This window comes from Haliotis rubra, unplaced genomic scaffold, assembly GCF_003918875.1.
Source record: "Haliotis rubra isolate DU_JTF1 unplaced genomic scaffold, ASM391887v1 Scf104, whole genome shotgun sequence".
NCBI lineage: Eukaryota > Metazoa > Mollusca > Gastropoda > Lepetellida > Haliotidae > Haliotis > Haliotis rubra.
Genome location: NW_025764937.1, coordinates 1530791 through 1552450, shown reverse-complemented (window position 1 = coordinate 1552450; position 21660 = coordinate 1530791). Strand labels below are relative to the sequence as shown.

General features: G+C 39.9%; 1 protein-coding gene across 6 annotated transcripts; it reads left to right on the top strand.

Annotated features, from left to right (window-relative positions):
* Positions 1-1859: 1859 nt before the first annotated feature.
* On the top strand, positions 1860-20034 carry LOC124274220 (calpain-A-like). 6 transcript variants are annotated; one of them, XM_046709565.1, is made up of 12 exons: positions 1860-2012; positions 7239-7529; positions 11045-11176; positions 12098-12294; positions 12934-13117; positions 14386-14451; positions 15057-15145; positions 16382-16545; positions 16908-17021; positions 17378-17472; positions 18620-18831; positions 19100-20034. In XM_046709565.1, exons 2-12 carry the CDS (start codon positions 7257-7259, stop codon positions 19146-19148), a joined length of 1575 nt encoding a protein of 524 aa, XP_046565521.1. In that variant the 5' UTR covers positions 1860-2012; positions 7239-7256; the 3' UTR covers positions 19149-20034. The 6 variants fall into 6 exon arrangements, with proteins under 6 accessions (XP_046565521.1, XP_046565529.1, XP_046565549.1 ...); XM_046709573.1 differs by lacking the exon at positions 1860-2012 and adding an exon at positions 3834-3916; XM_046709558.1 differs by lacking the exon at positions 1860-2012 and adding an exon at positions 5272-5422.
* Positions 20035-21660: the final 1626 nt, after the last annotated feature.

The following is a 21660-nucleotide window of genomic DNA, read 5'->3' as shown; positions in this document are numbered from 1 at the left end:
TCTTCCCTATGAAGGGGAGGAGATACGAATAGGTGCTGGTTCAAGGCCGGTTTCTTGTTGGGTGGAGTGAGGAGCTGATAATTTCATCGACTAGCTTTGACGGGTAGTGGTTGAACTTGGTGAAAACATGGCGGAGGTGCTGTATTCCTGTAATGGGACTGGTGGAGGAGAGGTTGATGGCTCGTCTGGTCAAAAATGAATGTATTGGTCATAGACACTGGTTTGGATCTTGTTAGCTAGGACATCTAGAAAGGAAGTTGATTGGACTCTGTTTCTACGGTGAACTGGACTCGAGGGGTGCTGTTGGTTGATGTTGCAGGAGGGCTGCTGGGTCTTGGTCTTGACGAAGAATGACAAACGTGTCATTGACCTTCCTGTACCAACAAGTTGCTAAGTGCTTACTGCTCGAAGGGGGTTATGTAGATTTCTGAACAGGCCGTGGATTTGTTCATAGTAGTCGTCTCCCCAGATAAGTGGAGGTGATGCAAGCAGAGGTCAGGGCAATGATGGAGTCAGTGGTGAGGTTGGTGTCAAGGGGGGTTTCTAATTCAGAGAGGCGTCGGCGGAGGATTTGGAGAGTTTCATCTATGGGGACACTTGTGAAGAGGTCCAAAACATCGTAACTCAGGATCTGGTCTGCTTCGGTTATTTTCAGGAGTTTGGTACAGAAATCCGTGGAGTCAGAGATGAAGGAGTCCGCTGTTTGGGCAAGGATTTCCGTTAGGTGTTGGGCGGTGCTGTAGGACATAGCTAATTAATCTCATCAGCCATGTATATTTTGTTTCTGCCTCTAGGACCATTGGCTTCCTCCTATTGTCACTACATTATTTCCACCGTGCCTTGTTGTTGTTTTTAATCCCCTTGATTCATACCTACATGTTGTTATTACTTAATCCCTGTTCATGTATATAAGTCTGTTCTGTGCCGTAGTACTTCACTCTTGCTTGACAGCGGTATAAGAATCCATACCGAAACGTCGCATCATATATAATAAAAGAAGTTGTTATTCATAAACAATCTTACTTTCTCATGCTTCTATTAATATTGACACTACTCCGTCGACGTTTATCTTTAATCATTAACAAACATCAGTTGAAATCTTTACAAATTATCTGGATGTTCCATGTATGTGTTCTATTTATACTTTACAGACATTCCCAACGAAGAGGGCAGTGTCTTTCCGATTATCTTAGCAATACATTTTCTGTATGTCATTGAATGTCGAGTACCTGTTTTCATGACCCGAGATGATCCGGATTTAGAATTCGTCTTCAGCAGCGAATGCTTGTCGTAAGAGGTGACTGACGAGATCGGGTGGTCAGGCACGGCAACTTGGTTGACATTTGTTATTGTATCCCAGGCTGCGTAAATCGTTGCTTATGCTGTGGATCACTGGATTGTCTGGTCCAGACAAATAGCTGGAATATTGCTGAGTTCTGGTACAGGTCTGGTCGTCGTAAGACGGTTGTAATATTGTTGACTGCGCCGTTCAATAAAATCACTCATCATCGTGGTAAATAGTATTCATATTGCAGAATACGGCAGATTGATTAAAGTTTGAAGACAACAAAATATTTCTGACATTAAAAAACAAACAAACAAAACCTGCCTCCACAATCAAATTTCATTGTCTCCGAAATTCGAACCAAATATAAAGGCTTCCTGGACGGAACTCTGTACTCGACCCAAAGTGCAGTGATCATGTACATGATGTCAGGGAAATGTCATCCCTTTCATCACCAACACATGTCAAGTAACGACATCTGCTGCGTATTACATCGTCGTCATTTCTGTAACTGAAACAGGTGCTGGCCAGTAGGACCCTGACTCATCCATATGCATGCTGAGCTGTAGAGACACACACCTGATCATGTAGTACACCATGTTATCGTACACACTGCTTATGTGACGTGCTACTGTGACCAACGATGTGAAACTCACAGGACCGTACCCTCACTGTCGAGTTTCACTGAATGGTGAACCGTCCTCTACGATCTGTAACCAACGATAAGGTAAAGCGTTCTGAACCTGACATACATTGTATCGTTATTCAATAAGAAATGGTCTGTTGTGACACATTTTTAGATAATAGTGTCCTCGCTATATGGGTCACGCCAATAATAAATATTGTACTGTTTGCTGTTGTTTAACGCTGCACTCAGCAATATTCTAGCTATATGTCGGCGGTCTGTAAATAATAGAGTCCGGACCAGACAATGCAGTGATCAACAACATGAGCCTCGATCTACGCCATTGGGATACGATTACCGTTTTGGGTGAGTTTTGTTTTACGCCGCACTCAATATTCCAGCTATATGTCGGTGGATACGATTACATGTGTCAACCAAGTCAGAGAGACTGATCACCGATCCCTTCAGTCGCCATATTGGAACATAGCATCATACTCTGTTTATACAATGTCAGAACAGTTATTTCCCGAACCCTATTCTTATCTGATCAGAATATATCTGAACCAAGTATTTTTCAATGTATTCATTGGTACCGATACATTATTATATTGGCAGCAGGTGTTCGTGGCGTCAATTCTACATTGCATACACGACATTCATATAAATATGCCTTGTGCAGTTTATTATAATCAATATTGCTCATTAATATTGATAGTCCTGTGTCTCATGTTACCACTCGCAGTCACACAAAGCATCAGCGTCAGTATAAGTCAGTATTGCTGATAGACCAGTCACAGCTACATGGAATGGGGTTGTCATGTTCGGTGTTTCTGAATGGTACCATGAAGGGGCTTGATCCATCCTTTTGAAAATAACTTCTAACACCATGTAATCAATATTGATAAATTCCTACTTAGAGAAAATATATTTGTATTACTGAAATACATGTACATATCTATGTTCAAAATTTGATCACCTTGACTGCTATGTGAGACTTAACATTTGGCGTACCTCCCTGCTTGTCTTATCTCCCTGTTCTAATTGGAATACTCTTCAAAATGACCAAACATGTAGATAAGGTTTACTGCCCTACCTGTCAATATTGCTGCATTAAATTTCGTCCCATTCATATTTTATTGACCCTGGATGTGGCACTGAGACAACAGATAAAACTACGACATTTCATGCTATATTACAAAATCAAGTGTTCAAATGTCCAAACATGTTCTTGTTATCAGACGACTCGGTGACATGGTTATCAAAGCTCCCCGACAGTATATGAAGATGTTCGCAATATCAATCACTGGTCCAATCCAGTTCAGACATTTCATTACTGGGCGGGGCGGTGGGGTAGCCTATTTCTTAAAGCGTCCCCTCGTCACGCTGAAGACCCGGACCCGTGAAGGTCCTGGATAGAATACTGGCCTTCAGTAACCCATGCTTGTCGTAAGAGGCGCCTAACGGGTTCGGATGGTCAGACTCGCTGACTTGGTTGACACATGTCATCGGTTCCCATTTGCGCAGATCGATGCTCATGCTGTTGATCATTGGATTGTCTGGTCCAGCCTTGATTATTTACAGACCGTCGACATATAGCTGGAGCTTAAAACTATATATAGCTGCAGCGTAAAACTAAACTCACTCACTCACTAAAGACCCGGGTTCGATTCTCCTCATGGGTACAATGTGTGAAGTCCATTCTGGTGTCCCTCGCCGCGATATTGCTGGAATGTTGCTAAAAGCGGCGTAAATCTAAACTCACTCACTCATTACCGGGCATTGTCATAAGGCGAGACGGCGTTAAACCGAATACAAACAAAACACATTTACACACACACAGATGGTTAGGAATCAATTCGGTAACCCAGTAAATAATCGATATGCATATGCATAGTTCACTGTGCTTTGCGACAGCCGGGGCTCGCAGCATTAACGTTGATATCAGCTTACTATTGCCATATCTAGGTCGTGAAACACCTTACTGATACATGGATACACAATTTCAGGTAAGAGTTGTCGTATCTTACTGGTCATATATTGTTTATATTTTTGGCTAACTTGCTCAAATCAAACTACGTGCATTATTGCGTTCATTATGTACCTTCGTATGTAAACAGGGTCAGGAAGATTCTCAGGCATGCCGTGTTATCTGTTACTTTCTGATCTAAGCTGGTTGGTTTGTTGTTTAACGCTGCACTCAGCAATATTCCAGCTGTATGGAGGCGGTCCGTAAATAATCGGGTCTGAAACAGAACATCCAATGATCAACAGCATGAGCATCGATCTACGCAATTGGGATACGATGAAATGTGTCAACCTAGTCAGCAAGCCTGACCACCAGATCCCGTTAGTCGCCTTTTACGACAAGCATGGGTTACTAGAGACCAATTCTAACCCGAATCTTCATGTGTTTTTCACATTGGTGAGTGGGTGAACTAAACACTACACTGCCTACTCAAATGAGTGGGGGATACGCCGCAATCATACGCGTGGTTTGCATGACTGCATGTCATCGTGTCCCAGCTGCGTGAAGCGATGCTCATGATGTCAATCACTGATTTGTCATGACTCGATAATCTACAGGGTGCCGTCATATTGCTGGAACCTGGCGTTTAACAACATCTTATTTTAATCAGATATTCACGAATATAACACTAAAATACGATGTAGGTCAAAGCCTTCTCGAATCATGCAGATTTCATTAATTAGTGGGCTAGCACATGACTGCCTCATGATAATAGTATTTCGTTTAATTATGTCCCAATGCTTCAAAACTCTATGCGAATCCTCTCGCAAAATCACAGTACTCCGATAAATATGTTTCTATAGGGGGGTCTTTAACTCCATACTAATCCTCTAGCATATGAATTCGCCACAATAATTGCTTTAATAATTTAGTCAGAGAAAACTGAAGACACAATGGCGGATGGCTAACACAAATATTTGTCAGGGTTCTTTTTAACAAAACTATATAGAGTTGTCTCCCTTTATTGTTATTTGTTAAGTACTGTGCGTCCCGTTTTGTACTATGTACACACCTGCCTGTGAAGTATTCAAATTTGCCAAGTATGCCTGCAACTAGACTCTAATAAATTATTCAAATTGTTGACATTTCAAATCTGGGTACGCTTGCTAAATATTGAACTCTTGCTGAAGGTGTTCCCGGGAATTGTGTTACCAATAGCCTAACACACTTGCCATACATGAAATGTCTAATTATGTCAACATGACATGTGCGTTCGGTTTCAACACGCCACCTGAATCACCTGCATGAATGGATAATAAAGAACAGCTTTGCTGAATAGCTGAATCCCTGTTTACCGCCCTACTTTGTGGCATTCCCCATAGCCGCGGGCACGTTCACTGAAGCGGGAAGCGTGTCAATGATAGTGCACCGGATATATGAAAAGAAATACCCAAATTCGACTCTGTTAGCACACAGAAACTGCACGCGGGTAGCCAGCGTACCGGTAGATGGGGACAGATGTTGGGATAGTTTATCGTAACTGAAGGTAATGCATTGAAACTAGTTAGTCTTTTTCTTCATGTGTCGGATAACATTGAAAGCGGACATATATCCAGAAACCTTTAACATGAAGTATTGTGCTACGTGACAAAGATCAATGGCGATGGTATCCGACCGCCCATTTCGTCTGTTCTTGCAACACCTGTGCCTTGATTGGGACAGCGGTGTTTTCCTGTATAGAGAGATTGGGTTATGGTTGGGGCAGCTGTCTGATGCATTCCCGTACAATGTTTCTGATATGGCTCGGACAGTTACATGGTGCATGTTTCTTCTCACTTGTATTGAGGTTAGGGCACGCTTTACAATGCATTCCTGATAGAGTGTTTGTGTTTATGGTTTGGACTGTTACCTGATGCAGTTTACTTCTCACTTGTATTGTGGTTAGGACACGCTTTACAATGCATTCCTGATAGAGTGTTTGTGTTTATGGTTTGGACAGTTATCTGATGCATTTTACTTCTTACCTGTATTGAGGTTATGGCACACTTTACAATGCATTCCACCATACAGTGCTTTTGTTGTTTTGGACAGTTATCTGATGCATTTTACTTCTCACCTGTATCGGGGTTCGGTCACACTTTATAATACAGTGTTTTTGCTATGTTTTGCATGGTTACCTGATGCATTTTCTTCGAACCTGTATTGAGGTTAGAACACGCTTAACAGTGCATTCCTGCATACAGTGTTTGTGTAATGGTTTGGACAGTTACCTGATGTGTTTGTATTTGATGTTAGGGCACGCCATCATACAGGGGTTATATTATGGTTTGGTCAGTAATGGTGAGCATTGTCTCTCCCACTTGTAATGAGGTTAGGACAAACATAAAGTGCATTCCTCCATACCTTGCTTGTGTTATGGTTGAGCGCCTATTTTTATGCATTTCCTTATACAGTGATGTTGTTATGGTTTGGGCAGCCGTCTGAAACATTCATCCATATTCTACCGGACATTTTTGTTGGGCAGCTGTCTACAACATTCGTTCGTGTGTCTACTGGAAATCCGCGTAACTTCCTCCTTTGTGTATAAATTATATCTGTAAGATGTACACAAATACTTAAATGTTTGTAGGAAGTAATTTTCCTCAATATTGAGGATGGAGGTTGGAAATTGGTAGTGGTTGGATATGAACAATAACATCATGTAATAATTTATAAACAGTATTCATAAATATTGTCATGATTCTAATTCATAAACTCAAAGTCATGATTATGATAAGGTGTGAATCGTACAATTGACTGATTTCTTATAAATATACATGTGAAGTGGAAGGTTCAGCAGTCAGATCTGAACAGTCTGCTGTCTCTAGGGGCATACATTCAAACACGTATATTGTCACGACACGACATTGGGTAATTTCTCTATGTAAGTCTGTTGAGAATGAAGATTATGGACATAAATTTGTTTTTACATGTTTCCCTTGGAATGCCTTGTTTCGGGTTATTACGAAATTGAAACTTAAATTATCAATAAGGACGACACAATAAAGGTGTATTATAATTGCAAATGTGTTGCCGAGAAGGGCCGCAAGATTGTTCGTTTAGTGGAAGAAAATATGCACTCACTACACACTCACACCCACCCAACCAACCAACCACTCGCTCACTCACTCACTCACTCACTCACTCACTCACTCACTCACTCACTCACTCACTCACTCACTCACTCACTCACTCACTCACTCACTCACTCACTCACTCACTCACTCACTCACTCACTCACTCACTCACTCACTCACTCACTCACTCGAACACTTTATCAAATCACATAATTTTAACCGCACTACTTATGCCATGTCATGCAGGCTTATCACATGTGAACGATGGGTTGCTGTTCGTCGAAAGAAGTTAAGGATTTCGACAACATCAGCGAGAGCGATGACAACAGGGAACCTTACACCGACGTTTACCACAACAACCCACAGGGCCTTGGCCTAAAACAGAGCACTGTTGACTTCAGAAGCACGCCGGTACCAGATGAAGGGATGCCGCGACCCTCGGTCCCTGTTGGTGAGGTGTGGACCGACCCAGAGTTTCCACTGGACGTTGCAATAACTGACGATTCCAGGATGGACGTGGAATGGAAGAGACCGCAGGTGAGACGTAACTAGGAGTGAGTGAGTGTAGTATTACGCCTCTTTTAGCAATATTCCAGCAATATCAGTGCGGGGGACACCAGAAATGGACCTCACACATTGTGCCTATGAGGGGAATCGAACCCGGTTCTTCGGCGTGACGAGCGAACGCTTTAACCACTAGGTTACCCCACCTCCCCTCGTAACTAGGATGCAATTATAAAAGTTCCCAAATCCATGCCATGCATATAGAACGTCAGTGCCAAAACAATACCCACTCTTGACTATCCTCCGAAACACATTCCGCTTGATGTAAAGGAAACAATAGCTGTGAAAATGATATAAATGGATCACTGAAAATCAGTGATGACACCGGGTGTTCGCGACTAGGATAAGCATGTCCTGCCATTCACAAATTGGCCTAAAAAGGGAAATATATACTACCCATTTAGTTAAGACTCACAAGTGTAAATGTAGCCACTTACTTCAGGCAACTGTTCTAAACTAGATTTGCAAAATATTCCATACTGTTTAAAGGTACTGCTTACACATGAACTGATGTATTGTAAAAAAAATTCGAAAGGTTGGAAAAAATTATTGTCATGAGTTCAATATATGATGAAACTCTGAGAAAATTGGCGAATTCTTAAAGGTCACATGCAACCAAAAAATCAAACATAATTAAAACACAATTATCACTTCTTCATGACATATAATATGCATTGCTGATTATGAAAAAACAAATAAACAAAATTATAAGCGTATAATCCCAAATCAAAAGTGCAATATTTTGTACTTGGGTTTACCTCCCTCGAAACGAAGCAGCCGGGATACCGAACCCCGTCAGAGCGGGTGGGTGTGCACTCAAGTGTAACGGCAGGTTCATTTGCAGATGCCGCTCTCATGCACGGCTCATTGTGTGTGTATATAAAGAGATGTTGAGTTTTGTAAATACATGCTCATTTTTTTGTGTATAACATTTTGCAATCAACAGACATCATAACATGTCATGTGTTCAAGTATCACACCTGCCTGTCTGTGTAATTACATAATGTGACAGAGACCGAACTCGGGCCATAAATCAATGCATTTTGTTTATGGTGTATAGCATGATTGGTGTTAAGTTCAAATTGCATGTGGTCAGTGATGGCAGTTGTGTATTGAATATTGTCATTAGCAGACAGGCAGGCAGACACACAGGTGTCAATAAAACAAGACATTGAGTTTTGTCTGTGACAACGATATATCTATATCACAGTTAGAAATTGTGTCAACGCTAAATAATGACATTGCTTTTAAGTATCGAACTGAGAAAGTGACTCGGTAAGAAGAACGTGTGGTGAAATAGACAAATGAAATTATATAAACAGTTTATTTACTGTCATAACATATAAAAAGCTCGCGCCTGTGAGATATCAACAAAACATTAGAAAAATAGCCAAGCCTTCACCGAGTATTCACCCGACAACCCGCTTCCAAGCTGCGCGAACCTATTTACTTGCGCACGTGCTATGAGCGCAGCCCAGCTGTTGAAACCCGTATTCCCCAGAAAAGTCTGGGGAAAATTAGTGAAACGTTTGAACTCCGATTTCGCGCGGTTTTTTTCATCGCGTTATTTTTCAACTTTATAAGTTGAATTTGCATTTTTGACGATTTGTTTCGCTATGTCCATACCGAAAGGTATCAGAATCTGCAAAGTTGTGTTTTACGTTGCATGTGACCTTTAACAAAACTTTACATCAAATCGCAGCTTTTCACATGCACGCTATTTTCACATGCTTTTCGGCAATTAGATGCATGGTCCTCATGCAATTCATCTGCATAAGGTTTGCAGTAGGTTCCCCTAAGTTAGTGAAGAAATTCATCTTCGATGTAACCATATATATATATATATATATACATAATATAGAGTGAGTCCTTTCAGTGAGTCTAAACTGTTGATGGGTAGTATATTTAGCCTGACGCTGCACAGCAGTATTTCTGCTATACGACAGCGGCCTTTACACAAATCAGACAACCTTATGTTCGACGAACCGGAAAATATATGCCCATTTTTCGATTTCGACTCTAACAGTATAAACAGTATAATGTATCTGTCCTGTCCTACAGGCGTTCACCAGCACACCCATGGTAACATATGGTACAGGTCATAGTAGGCAAGGGCGTCGGAAATCATTTTCATCACTGATGCGTAAATTCATTGAATGTCACCATGTCCTCCATGTATCCCCTTAAGAGGTTTACTGTGCTATAAATGTTGTAATCCTGATCAAAGTACGTTGTATTATTCATAAAGAGAGATTTTTCGATTGTACTCATAAGTTGTGAAACGCTGCTGGATCATTATTTGGAGAAGCAAGTAGCATGAATGCATGTATGAGTGCATTTGGTTAAACGTCGACTACACAGAATGACATTTGAATGCATGGGGTGCCTGTTTGATATGTCCGGAAAGTTCAGTGAGTGAGTGGGTGAGTTTTACGCCGCGTTTAGCTATACTCCAGCAATATGACGGCGGGGGACACCAGAAATGGGAGTCACACATTGTACCTATGTGGGGAATCGAACCCGGGTTTTCTGCGTGACGAGCGAACGCTTTAACCACTAGGCTATCCTAGCGCCTCCCGGAAAGTCCACACACCGGACCATGTGCTACCTTTCATTATTGTAACTGTTTGAAATAGGATTGTTTGTAAATATGTCAGTTCAAAGCCTAGACGATTGTTGTGTGTAAACATGTTACTGACAAGACTAATCATGCATTTGTCACTTACTTACTTACAGGCCTGATCATACAGCTACATACTTGTCTGTACATGGCACATGTTTTCATAAACGTAGGCCTAAATGCATTATGAAGGTCATACCGTTTGATGCTCATTGAACAAGTTTGGTCTAACCTGGGATGAAGTTTCAGAGAAGAACATACGAATTGCAATAATGAAACGTTATTGCATGTCTTTTCCACTTTGTGACTTGAAGAGAGATAAATTAAGTTGATCATAGATTTAGGGAACAGTTTATCGGAAAAATGATAATTATAATGACGTATCTGCTATATGGTTACGCTTGCTGTATCTTTGTACGTAACTGTGTGTAATCCCTAGTCCCCACCTCCACCCTGCAGTCAAACACCCCTCCGATATTACTGCATGTGCACGTTGTAGCTATACATTGCTGTTACTCGTTACGATATGACTGAAATAATGTTGATATGACATTGAATTTCACTCACTCACTCACTCACTCACTCACTCACTCACTCACTCACTCACTCACTCACTCACTCACTCACTCACTCACTCACTCACTCACTCACTCACTCACTCACTCACTCACTCACTCACTCACTCACTCACTCACTCACTCACTCACTCACTCACTCACTCACTCACTCACTCACTCACTCACTCACTCACTCACTCACTCACTCACTCACTCACTCACTCACTCACTCACTCACTCACTCACTCACTCACTCACTCACTCACTCACTCACTCACTCACTCACTCACTCACTCACTCATATTTTTCAGGAAATCGTCCGAGATCCCGTACTGTTTGCTGACGGCCCTTTCAGACTGGACATTGAGCAAAGGTCTTTTGGAACTTGTTGGTTCTTGTCCATGTTATCAAGTCTTGCCGACAACCAAGATCTCTGCAGAAGGGTATGGAACAAATCTGTTTTGTAACCTAACGTAAATTCTAGTGTCATCCTAATAACTTGCATTGATTCATTTGAAACCATCATTGAAGGCTGAGGTGAAAATCAAAATACATAGGTAGACACGGACACGCTTGTATCTATCAATCAATGGAGATTGTACAGTGAAGACCGGTGAAAGACACTGTGTTCAGTAGCTCATCTCATTACTTTGTTTCTAATGACATAAAACCGATGCTATCAAAATATTACTGCAATATAAATGCAATAAAATCTAAACAGGAGCTAAACGCATGACACATGTGTGTTATACCACTTTCCTAACCGATCTAACCACATGATATATGAATGTTATACCACCTTGTTAACTGAAATAGCACGCCAGTGCAAGATACCGGTCTTGATTACAATTTCCGTTTGGTGTAAAGGGAAAAGAGCTGTCACAAATATACGTACATTATATGAATGAATCGCTTAAAAATTATTTATGACACCAGGCCCAATTTCTCGAAACAAACTTAAGTTTTTACTCAAATTTGAGTTTGACAATTTGAAAAAGCCGAATTTTTAACTCAACTGCATTTTTAAAATAAAAAAGCCCAAACGACTTGAGTAATCTATCCACAAAACTCAAATTATCTACTATGTTTGAGTTTAATGTCAATTTCAGTTCATTCTGGGAAATGCATGTTCTCAAATTTGAGTAAAAACTCTAACTTAAGGCAAAACTCAGACTTCAGTTTGTTTCGAGAAATCGGGGCCAGGTGTTTGCAAAAAGTATAAACAGGTTCTGGAATTCCTAAACTGTCATGACGGCCGTTCCAAGATATTGTGTTTTGAAGATTGGTAATATGATTAAAATACGCATAAAGTAAATTAAAATTCATGTATGAAGATAACGGACACGAGCATGTCCATTTGAAAGGTCATCAACGATACCTCCTACATACCAGAGACAGACGGAATCTGTCACTGCAGGTTCTGGCATTTCGGGAAGTGGAGGGACGTCTACATCGACGACTATCTTCCTGTATTTGCCGGTTCAAAACATTTGTATGGCGCGGCATCGGGAACGAACAGAAACGAAATGTGGGTTCCTCTGATGGAAAAGGCTCTCGCAAGGTACATTAATTATTGGTGACATGAGTTGGTGTCATGCTCTGAACTCTGTAATGGGTATACCGAGGCATAAGTGATCCATACAACGTAATGCTCTTATATGTTACAGGAATGTGGCAAATCAGGGAATATTCCTGGTATTTTCAGGGAAAATATGTAAAACCTGCTTCATTCAGGGAATATGCATGATTTCTAAATATTTTTTTGAATTATACCTATCCACTGATTGTAAAACACGTTTCTTAGACATTGTGCATGGCATTGCTTCATCTGTTGTTATTAGACGAACTGTTCACCCCAGTATCGACATAATAATGTTAATTGTTAATTAAAATAAAAAGGTTAAAAAATTAGCTTAGTAGCCTGGTTAATTGCCGCAGGAGCAATTAGTCAAGGCTGTACTCGAAACAATGTTAACACAGATTTGACCTTCTACTTAAATGAGATACCAGTTATTCCCTGTGACAGGTATACATTAATAGTGTTATAAATCAGTTTGGAATTAATTTCGTAAAGAGAAATGGGACGTATTTCAAAGTAAGAATAGTATTCATATTCAATGAAATGTCCAATCCCAAAACCAACAGGTTGAATTGCAGCACTGGCTTTCATTCATTTGACAATATATATTGGTTTTTTTAGATTTCACGGGTCCTACACGTTGATCAGAGGCGGCCTCTCCAGTGATGCTTACCTGTTGTTGACGGGAGGAATATCGGAGAGGATTGACTTTCTGAGAAACAACTCTAGACTTGCTCCTGCCGAACTGTACAGCCGAATCAAGATAGCACTCAGCAACGGGGCTCTGTTGACTTGTGGAGTCTCGGTACGTAATCTGTCGGGATGATATTCTGGGGAAGAGCTTGTCTTCAGTACTCTATGGACCCGTGAAGATCCGGGTTAGAATTGGTAAGAGGCGACAAACGGGATCGGGTGGTCCGGCTCGCTGACTTGGTTGCCTCATGTCATCTTATCCCACTTGCATAGATACTCATGCTGTTGATCAGTGCATGTTCTGGTTCAGACGCGTTTATTTACAGACTGCCGCCATATAGCTGGATTATTGCTGACAAACAACAAACAAACAAAATATACCAACACTTTATGTCTAAGTGGTTCGTCTGTTTAGGCGCTGTGCCTGGGGGGCAGGTTGTATGTCATACTGACAGTTCGGCGTGGGTTATGACATCGTTCTATTGGTCTCACGCTATGCCTTGCAAAAACAATTTGGTAGTTATAGATTTTTTTTTCGAAAAAAAACCCGTTTTCCTGTTTCATCCTTATCATATATGCATCAAAACTGCAATTGTTCAATTTTATCAAGTCCTTTGTCAGAAACTGGCCACAGTGTGGAGTTTCTGGACGTTTGGGTTTCCAGAATTTAATTCAAGTCAAATTTGCAAACGCTGCAAAGCTGCATTTTATATTGTAACACTTCATTTGGGTCTGATATGAACATTGGAAACAGGTTCTGTCAAACAATCCTCTTTTAATATGTCCCAACTATGATGCTATAAGAAACGATTTATTTTATTTTAAACATGGATATAACGTAAATCACGCTCTGCATGTATGGTAACCTAGAATTAGCCAGATCTATAAATCATGATATTATCAAATTAGTACATAACTTTATTACCACTTCAAAAAGATGTAATCAATCTTAAAATTTCATCTGGCCCTTTGCAGAACTAAAAGTATTGTTGCTGTATGGATGTTTATATTCATGTACATTGTATGCTTAATGTTATTTATGACACCATGTACTTTTGTAATAATGTTGCTGATCCAGTTTCTGAACAATATATCAGAAATAAATAATATGTCTATACCGCATTTTCATATTACAAAGAAACACACACCCACAGACACACACACACACTTGCATACATCTTAAATCGTGTCGATACAGACTATAGCCCCTGAACAAAGGCTCACGCTTCAGTGGCTAATGCTCATTACCTGGCACGCATCTCTCACCTAGCCATAGTGCAATGTTGTCTTAACAAGACCTTTTTGGTAAGACTCTGGCTAAGTGAGAGTGAACTAACTTGACACCATTGCAAAGTTAAAATACTTCTGTGTTTATTTCAGAAAGACAATCATGGGCAGCTTGGATTGATGGGACCCCACTCCTACTCCCTAAATGCCGCTTCCGTGGTACGTAGCCTGGACAAAATTATTACTGTTAGCATAATTACGCTGGAGGCTCGAAGTTCAGATTAGCCTACAAATATAACATCCCAAATAACAGACATAGTGATAAAGATGGTGATCAGCTGGCCATAAAATAAGAGCTGAGTGACCCAACCACAACTTGTTCTGTTGGTCACTGATTTATTTGATCCTATTGCTCATGTCTTCAGGTCGTCGTAAGAGGTCGTCAGAATATTGTGACTGTACCGTTCTTTAACAGTCAGCATTCGTTATGGCTCATCGGTGTAACGACCATTACAATTGATTGCCATTACAAATTGATTACAGTTTAAACTAACCAAGTGTTGTTTACTGCGCAGATATAGAGTCACTGATGCACATCAGCATCGGTGTGATTCATATCAGCATGTCCATGTAGATTACTGAGATATTACTGGGCTGAGTGAAAAGCTCAATGTGCTTTAGTTTCATAAATGCGAACAAACTGAATTCTGCCCAAACATGAAGGCGCCAGTTGAATATATGAGTTTGGGAATGAGCTGGAAGTTAATGAGTACATACATTCATTAAAAAGACGTGTTCAACACATGGCTATTCCAATGTTTAAGGTGACGAGGCAAAACGGGGAAAAAGCATATTTGCTGAGAATTCGAAATCCACATGGGACGCACGAATGGGCAGGAAAATGGAACGATCAGTAAGTATAATAATTTTGCTTATGCCATTCTTAAATAACCACAGATATAAAAAGTGAAAGTTACAAACATACAGTTGGGTTTTGAATAAGCTTTAAAAAGGGAGAGACACAGAATTCGCTGAGAGGGAAAAATTAAATACGCTGAATTTTGGTAAACGATCAATGTCAGCACCCTACTTGCTCTTATTGGTTCCACCAGTTTGTTTGTTTGTTTGTTGTTGTTTTGTTTTTAAAAAAAAACATCTACAGGCTGCATCACAATTGTACATGAAACTGCTCTATCGTCAAATTGTTGGAAAACTAATCAACTGACGATTAACAGATCTCCACATTACTTGTTGACAAAAGTAATAAATAATGCAAAGAGTATACTTTTGGATATCTAGGCAACATAGCTCTTACACATATCGCTGACTTCATAAGTTGACTGTGGCATACATGCTGTTCCTGTTTGGTGTTTACAATTCATTGAGATTATGGTGGTGCATTTGGGACAAAATTGAGGGCTGTTAGAACCTCTTCTCTGTCTATTGTGAATGTGTTTAGGCACCAGGTAGCATCTTCCTTACCCAAAGTTTGGCATTTTCCTCTTTATGGTGAATGTTTAGTTGGCATAGGCCCATAATAGTGTCGGTATTACATCGTCCATTTCACAAGGATTTAAGGAGAAGAAAACTTGGCTCTTATTGCATGAGCCAGCCTAAGACCTTCCGTATTTAAGAAGGCGCAGGCCGCAAGCTATTCCTACAAACAGCAAACAACATTGCTTACGATAGCCTGTTAAGTATATAAATTGCCTTAATGATGAGAGAATAATGTTATTAAAACGCAGAACCTACCGAATATAACAGGAGGCATCTATAGTTTGAGAGGGGAAGGGGAATTACCTGAATCAAACAAGTGATAATTTGCCAATCAGTGCTCACTCACTGAACTGGTTGGTGTTCTGGGAGATACCTTTTTGTGGGACTCACAGTAATTGTGTGACTACACTCTTCAAGAAACTATGTTTGACACTCTTTATTGATTAACTCGGTTTTGTTTCCTTAAGACTATTTATATTATGGCACTGTGAGCTAAATTGGTGTTGTTTTCCCAAGAAGCTATTTCTTTGCTTGACACGCAGTTTGATTAACTAGGTTCTATTTCCGAGAACATAATTACATTATGCTGATTACCTTTGATTTGTTTTCGAGAAACTATTTGTACATTTTGAGAAACGTGGTTTTGTTTCAGAGATCCAGAATGGGAAACCCTTAGAGAAGGTGGTGACATAAAGACAAATAGGAACGAGGGAGAATTTTGGATAAACTTAGAAGATTTCCTTGAATATTTCTACCGGGTGACTATTTGTTCGCAACTTCCAGACTTCGACAGGGACGGGCAGCCTGATTCATTAAGTAAGTACAAGATGAGTTGAACATTTAACGAATCATGTGTCAGAGACTTTACTAGTAAAACAAATGTTAAAACATCAAAAGGTATGCGTCAGTCATAATACGTAGCTATCTTTTAGTTAAACGTACAAGTCGTGTTGAGTGTTACTTTTACTTTATAACAATAGCATTAGGAAAATAGTATATAACTTTTGCATTCGTAATTTTAAGCACAGTTGTCTCCCCTAATCGTGCCAGAATCCAATAATCGTAGGTTCGAGTCGTTCTGATTCGTCATGTGTCTAAGCCCTGCGCCACTTTCAAGATGTCTACCACACTCAGTCTGTTCCCAGGGGCAATACAACTACTCTCTCATTTGTTCACAGAATATGTGTTGAATATATTCGGTGAATGGCGTGGAAAGACTGCCGCGGGTCCAGGACGAACTTTGAGGGAACGCCTTCGTAATCCAAGACTATCATTTACAGTTCCTCGGAAAGGTAGGAGAATGCTTGAGCAAAAGGTTTTAAAAAAGTAGCATTATTCTTTTATTCTTTCAATATAATTTTCATTGTCTTCAGTTATCTACCTGTAGGTATATTTTCGACACTACCCTATTTAGATGGAGTTGTCAATATTTCAAGTGACTAATATTATGAGCAAATGACAACGCCGCAGGCGCGCCAAGACACTGAATCACCCGATAAATTTGCAGTCTCGTATGACGAGCATGGACTATAGTATTACCAATCGCAAGCTTGTCGGTTCCAAATATACTTGAAATTGATCTTGAAATATATCCTATGTTTGGCGTCCCCAAAAATAACATAATATACATAATCGCTTTTGTTTCCAGGTTCCAGAGACAAAGAGCATGTGCCTGTGCTGGTACAGCTCATACAGAAGACGGACTTGAGGGAGTATGCTGCCATATCCTGTGATCTGTTCAAGGTAACCGTGAAACCTGTTACTACACGTTACTTCTTTGGCGTTCCAGGATCCGCTCATTGTTGAATACCGCCCTGCTTATGATCAATGGGATTTCCCAGCTCAATACGCGTGCGTGTGGGTTCATTAGGACCAGGTTTACTTTGGGCTTGATTCCACACTAAACAGGCTAAGATGTAACTAAAACACTACCCAAAGATGTCTGCAACACAACTCCGGCGCTAAAAGGGCATAGGTTTATTCGCGTACAAATTCCGTTTGTTGTTTAAATGCGCCTTTGCCTGGGCTATTGATGTGTTCAGTGCCCGCTACAAGTTTCTCTTCTTACAGATGACATATGCTAAAGTATGGTATAAAACCATCTACATGCATTTTGTTGCTACAGACTGCTGATTTTAATCAAATGTCCAGCAATATGTATATGTATTATATTAGATGGGCTATGCTAATGAAGGGTGAGGCACTTGGTACAAACTTTCTCCTCTTACAGATGACCTACGCTAATGAAGGGTCCAGCACTTGCTACATGCTTTCTCCTCTTACGGATGACCTATGCTAATGAAGTTTCCAACACGTAATACAAACTTTCTCCTCTTACAGATGACCTACGCTAATGAAGGGTCCAGCACGTACTAAAAGCTTTCTGCTCTTACAGATGGCCTACGCTAATGAAGGGTCAAGCACTTGCTACATGTTTTCTCCTCTTACGGATGACCTATGCTAATGAAGTTTCCAGCACGTAATACAAACTTTCTCCTCTTACAGATGACCTACGCTAATGAAGGGTCCAGCACTTGCTACATGTTTTTTCCTCTTACAAATGACCTACGCTAATGAAGGGTCCAGCACGTAATAAATGTTTTCTAATCTTACAGATGACCTACGCTAATGAAGGGTCCAGCACTTGCTACATGTTTTCTCCTCTTACGGATGACCTATGCTAATGAAGTTTCCAGCACGTAATACAAACTTTCTCCTCTTACAGATGACCTACGCTAATGAAGGGTCCAGCACTTGCTACCTGTTTTCTCCTCTTACAAATGACCTACGCTAATGAAGGGTCCAGCACGTACTAAATGTTTTCTAATCTTACAGATGACCTACGCTAATGAAGGGTCCAGCACGTACTAAATGTTTTCTTATCTTACAGATGACCTACGCTAATGAAGGGTCCAGCACGTACTACGTGTACCAGATGGAAGACACTGAGTACAGGAACAGCTACTTCCCCAACCTGCAGGCTACATTCCGCTACATGCTCCCACCGGGCCGCTACATAGTGGTCCCTTCCACCTACCAGCGTGGAGTTCACAAGGAGTTCCTCATACGAGTGTTTTCACCTGGCCCATTGCATAAGTGCAGGTAATGCTCTGTCAACAACAGATGCTGGTTCTATTGATTAACACAATACGTTTGCCTCAATGTTTACTCACCCGAGAAATTGTCCACATAATGTTAAGAATATCTTAACTTTCCGATGCAAAATATAATTGCTATTATTTAAAATAATATAATAGTATACATTATATAAGACATGTTATGTGTTTGAGGCAATGACAGAGAAAGTATGGTTTCTACCAGAAATCAAATCCTTAAAAACAGTCAAGGATATTTCTATGTTTGTTTACAGGAGCATACCAAGTGAAGTAACTCTGATACCAAGCCATCAATGGGAATAAATCTACTCATCGACATCACCATCACCATCACCATCACCAACATCAACAACATCACCAACATCAACAACATCATCATCATCAACATCATCATCATCATCAACATCATCGTGTCTAGGATTTTGCATCGCTTGGACAGTATTCACCAAGAAGCATATGACTGTGACTGTTGTCAGCAACTATAAAACTTGGAATACACGGGATAGAACGATACAGTTACTGATTCCGTTGTGTGTGGAAACTGGGTATTTCATATGCCCACGTCCGATCATCGGGTATCAGCTGTTCCACAAGCCACCTTGCAGGGTCTATGGATCATTCCCTCAGAAATGTGTAACAAAGTGTGCTGTAGGACTTGTTGGCATCTTGGACTGACAACTCCTTAAATCTGATATAGCTATCTTCCTTTATTCCTTTTTTTTCCAAATACGTATGAAGAAATCCAGTCTCGAAGGGGCCGACATATTGTTGTGCAAAACCTTTACTTTTTAATAATCTTAAATATGTTTTTGAAATTAGGTTATTAACCATTTAGGAAATATTTATTCGTATATATCTGACATATTAGAATATACAGATTTCGTTATGTTGCCCGCAACTGAATTATTATGTAGTGGTGCCTGCTCAAATATGATGATTCATCACGTCATGTAAGCTATTGACTCAGGTTTCAATATCCTCATCCAAAATAATGAAATAAAGCTTTGCTTTCATATATATTAATTGCTTGATATATATGACTTGTAATAATAGTTGCTTGGTTAAAGCTTCACCATCAGTTGACATGAGGAGATCGGATTTGTTTCCTGTCACTGTCAGTAATACGTTAATGTATTAATAAATTATATAGATATCACAAATAAAATGTTATACAAATTCTTCTTTCAAACATTCACTCTGTCATTTTTATCTTTTCCGAATATGTGCTAGTCTGTATTGTGATTTTTTTAGCCCATCTTTATTTATTTAATTGTTGTTACATCTTGTTTCTTAATTAGGACTCAACCATTAACTTTGTTTCAATATTGTGAAGCCCGCTGTTCTAGCCTTTTGGGTGTTAAGAAGGATGGCAATACTATTCATATGAAAATTTCAGTTTACAGTTTCTTTCAAAAACTTATTAAGACGTTCGCTGTATCACATCATAGTCCTATGTTCATGTTTAGACAACATTCCAACTATAATATTTATGTTGTACCGACTGGCAGTTGACGAATATATTTTGATGTTATATGATGTCAAGCAGCGTTGTAGATCATATATCGTGACAATCACTTGCAGGAGAAAAGTTGGATTCCTGGGCCTAGATTTTCGAAGCTCTCTTAGCGCTAAGATAGTCGTAAGTTAGTGTTAATGTATGGCACTTACGACTATCTTAGCGCTAAGAGAGCTTCGAAAATCTAGGCCCTGGTACCCAGACATCCATGTCATAACTAAGCAAGAATACTGAATACAAAATGATACTGGTCTTAAAACATATCCTTGTCACAAACCGAATGGACACTCGAACGGAGCTGATTATGTGGCACCATGATTTCGCAAGATAATAAAAAATTAATGCACTTTTGATTTTGACAACCAATCTGCTAGTTCTACAACATTCCTGGAATGTTCCTTAGTTGTGTTCTCTGATCAAAATCAAAAGCATCAAGACACTATAAAACATGCATACAATTTCATTCTCTTCTTTGAAAGCGTGGCGTAATGGATTGCAGAATAAGAACATTGTCAATAGTGCTCTGCCCTTTACGGATTCCCCCTTAAGAGCTTTTTTATGTTTACACAAAGTCACAAACACAATGAAAAGTCAATAACTTGTTCAACATTTGTATTTTTAATATACCGAAAATAATAGTTGTAGGAGTGGTTAGACATATTAGTGGTTAAAGTGTTCTCTCTTCGAATTCCCAGGTGGGTACAGGGTGTGAGCTCATTTCTGGTGATATTGGAGTGATATTGCATGAATGGGTCTAAAAGCGGCATTAGGCCATACTCACACTCTGACTCGTTATAGATATTTCTCAGAAAATAATAACTAAGTCAAAATCACCTGTTTTGTGTGTCGCTACAGTCAAATCAATGTATTCATGTTTATGAAACATAAGAACTACCAAACATAAAATGAAACAAAATCTCAATATATAGAACCCAAACGTCTTGCGCATTTTAACATAAACACCATCCGTGATTGTTCTATATGAAACCATGTTATTTACATATTACATGATTTTACATAATGATCCGTGGTTTCGTAGTTTTACGTGCTGAAAGTCACCTTCAAAATGTTCAGATCAAAAACTGTCGCAAAACAACACCGGTTAGTTTTGTTATACCACCTAAACTGAGTAGGTCTTTATGACACGCACTATCCCCCACAGTCGGTAAACACACCATCATTCAAAACAAACTGTGGTGTTTCTTGTGTAAACGCATACAGTCGTATTGTCATACACAAGCGGCCTCAGTCTAGAACATCGGAAAAACTGTTTCATGTTTGTGCCATTGAATTGTGCCT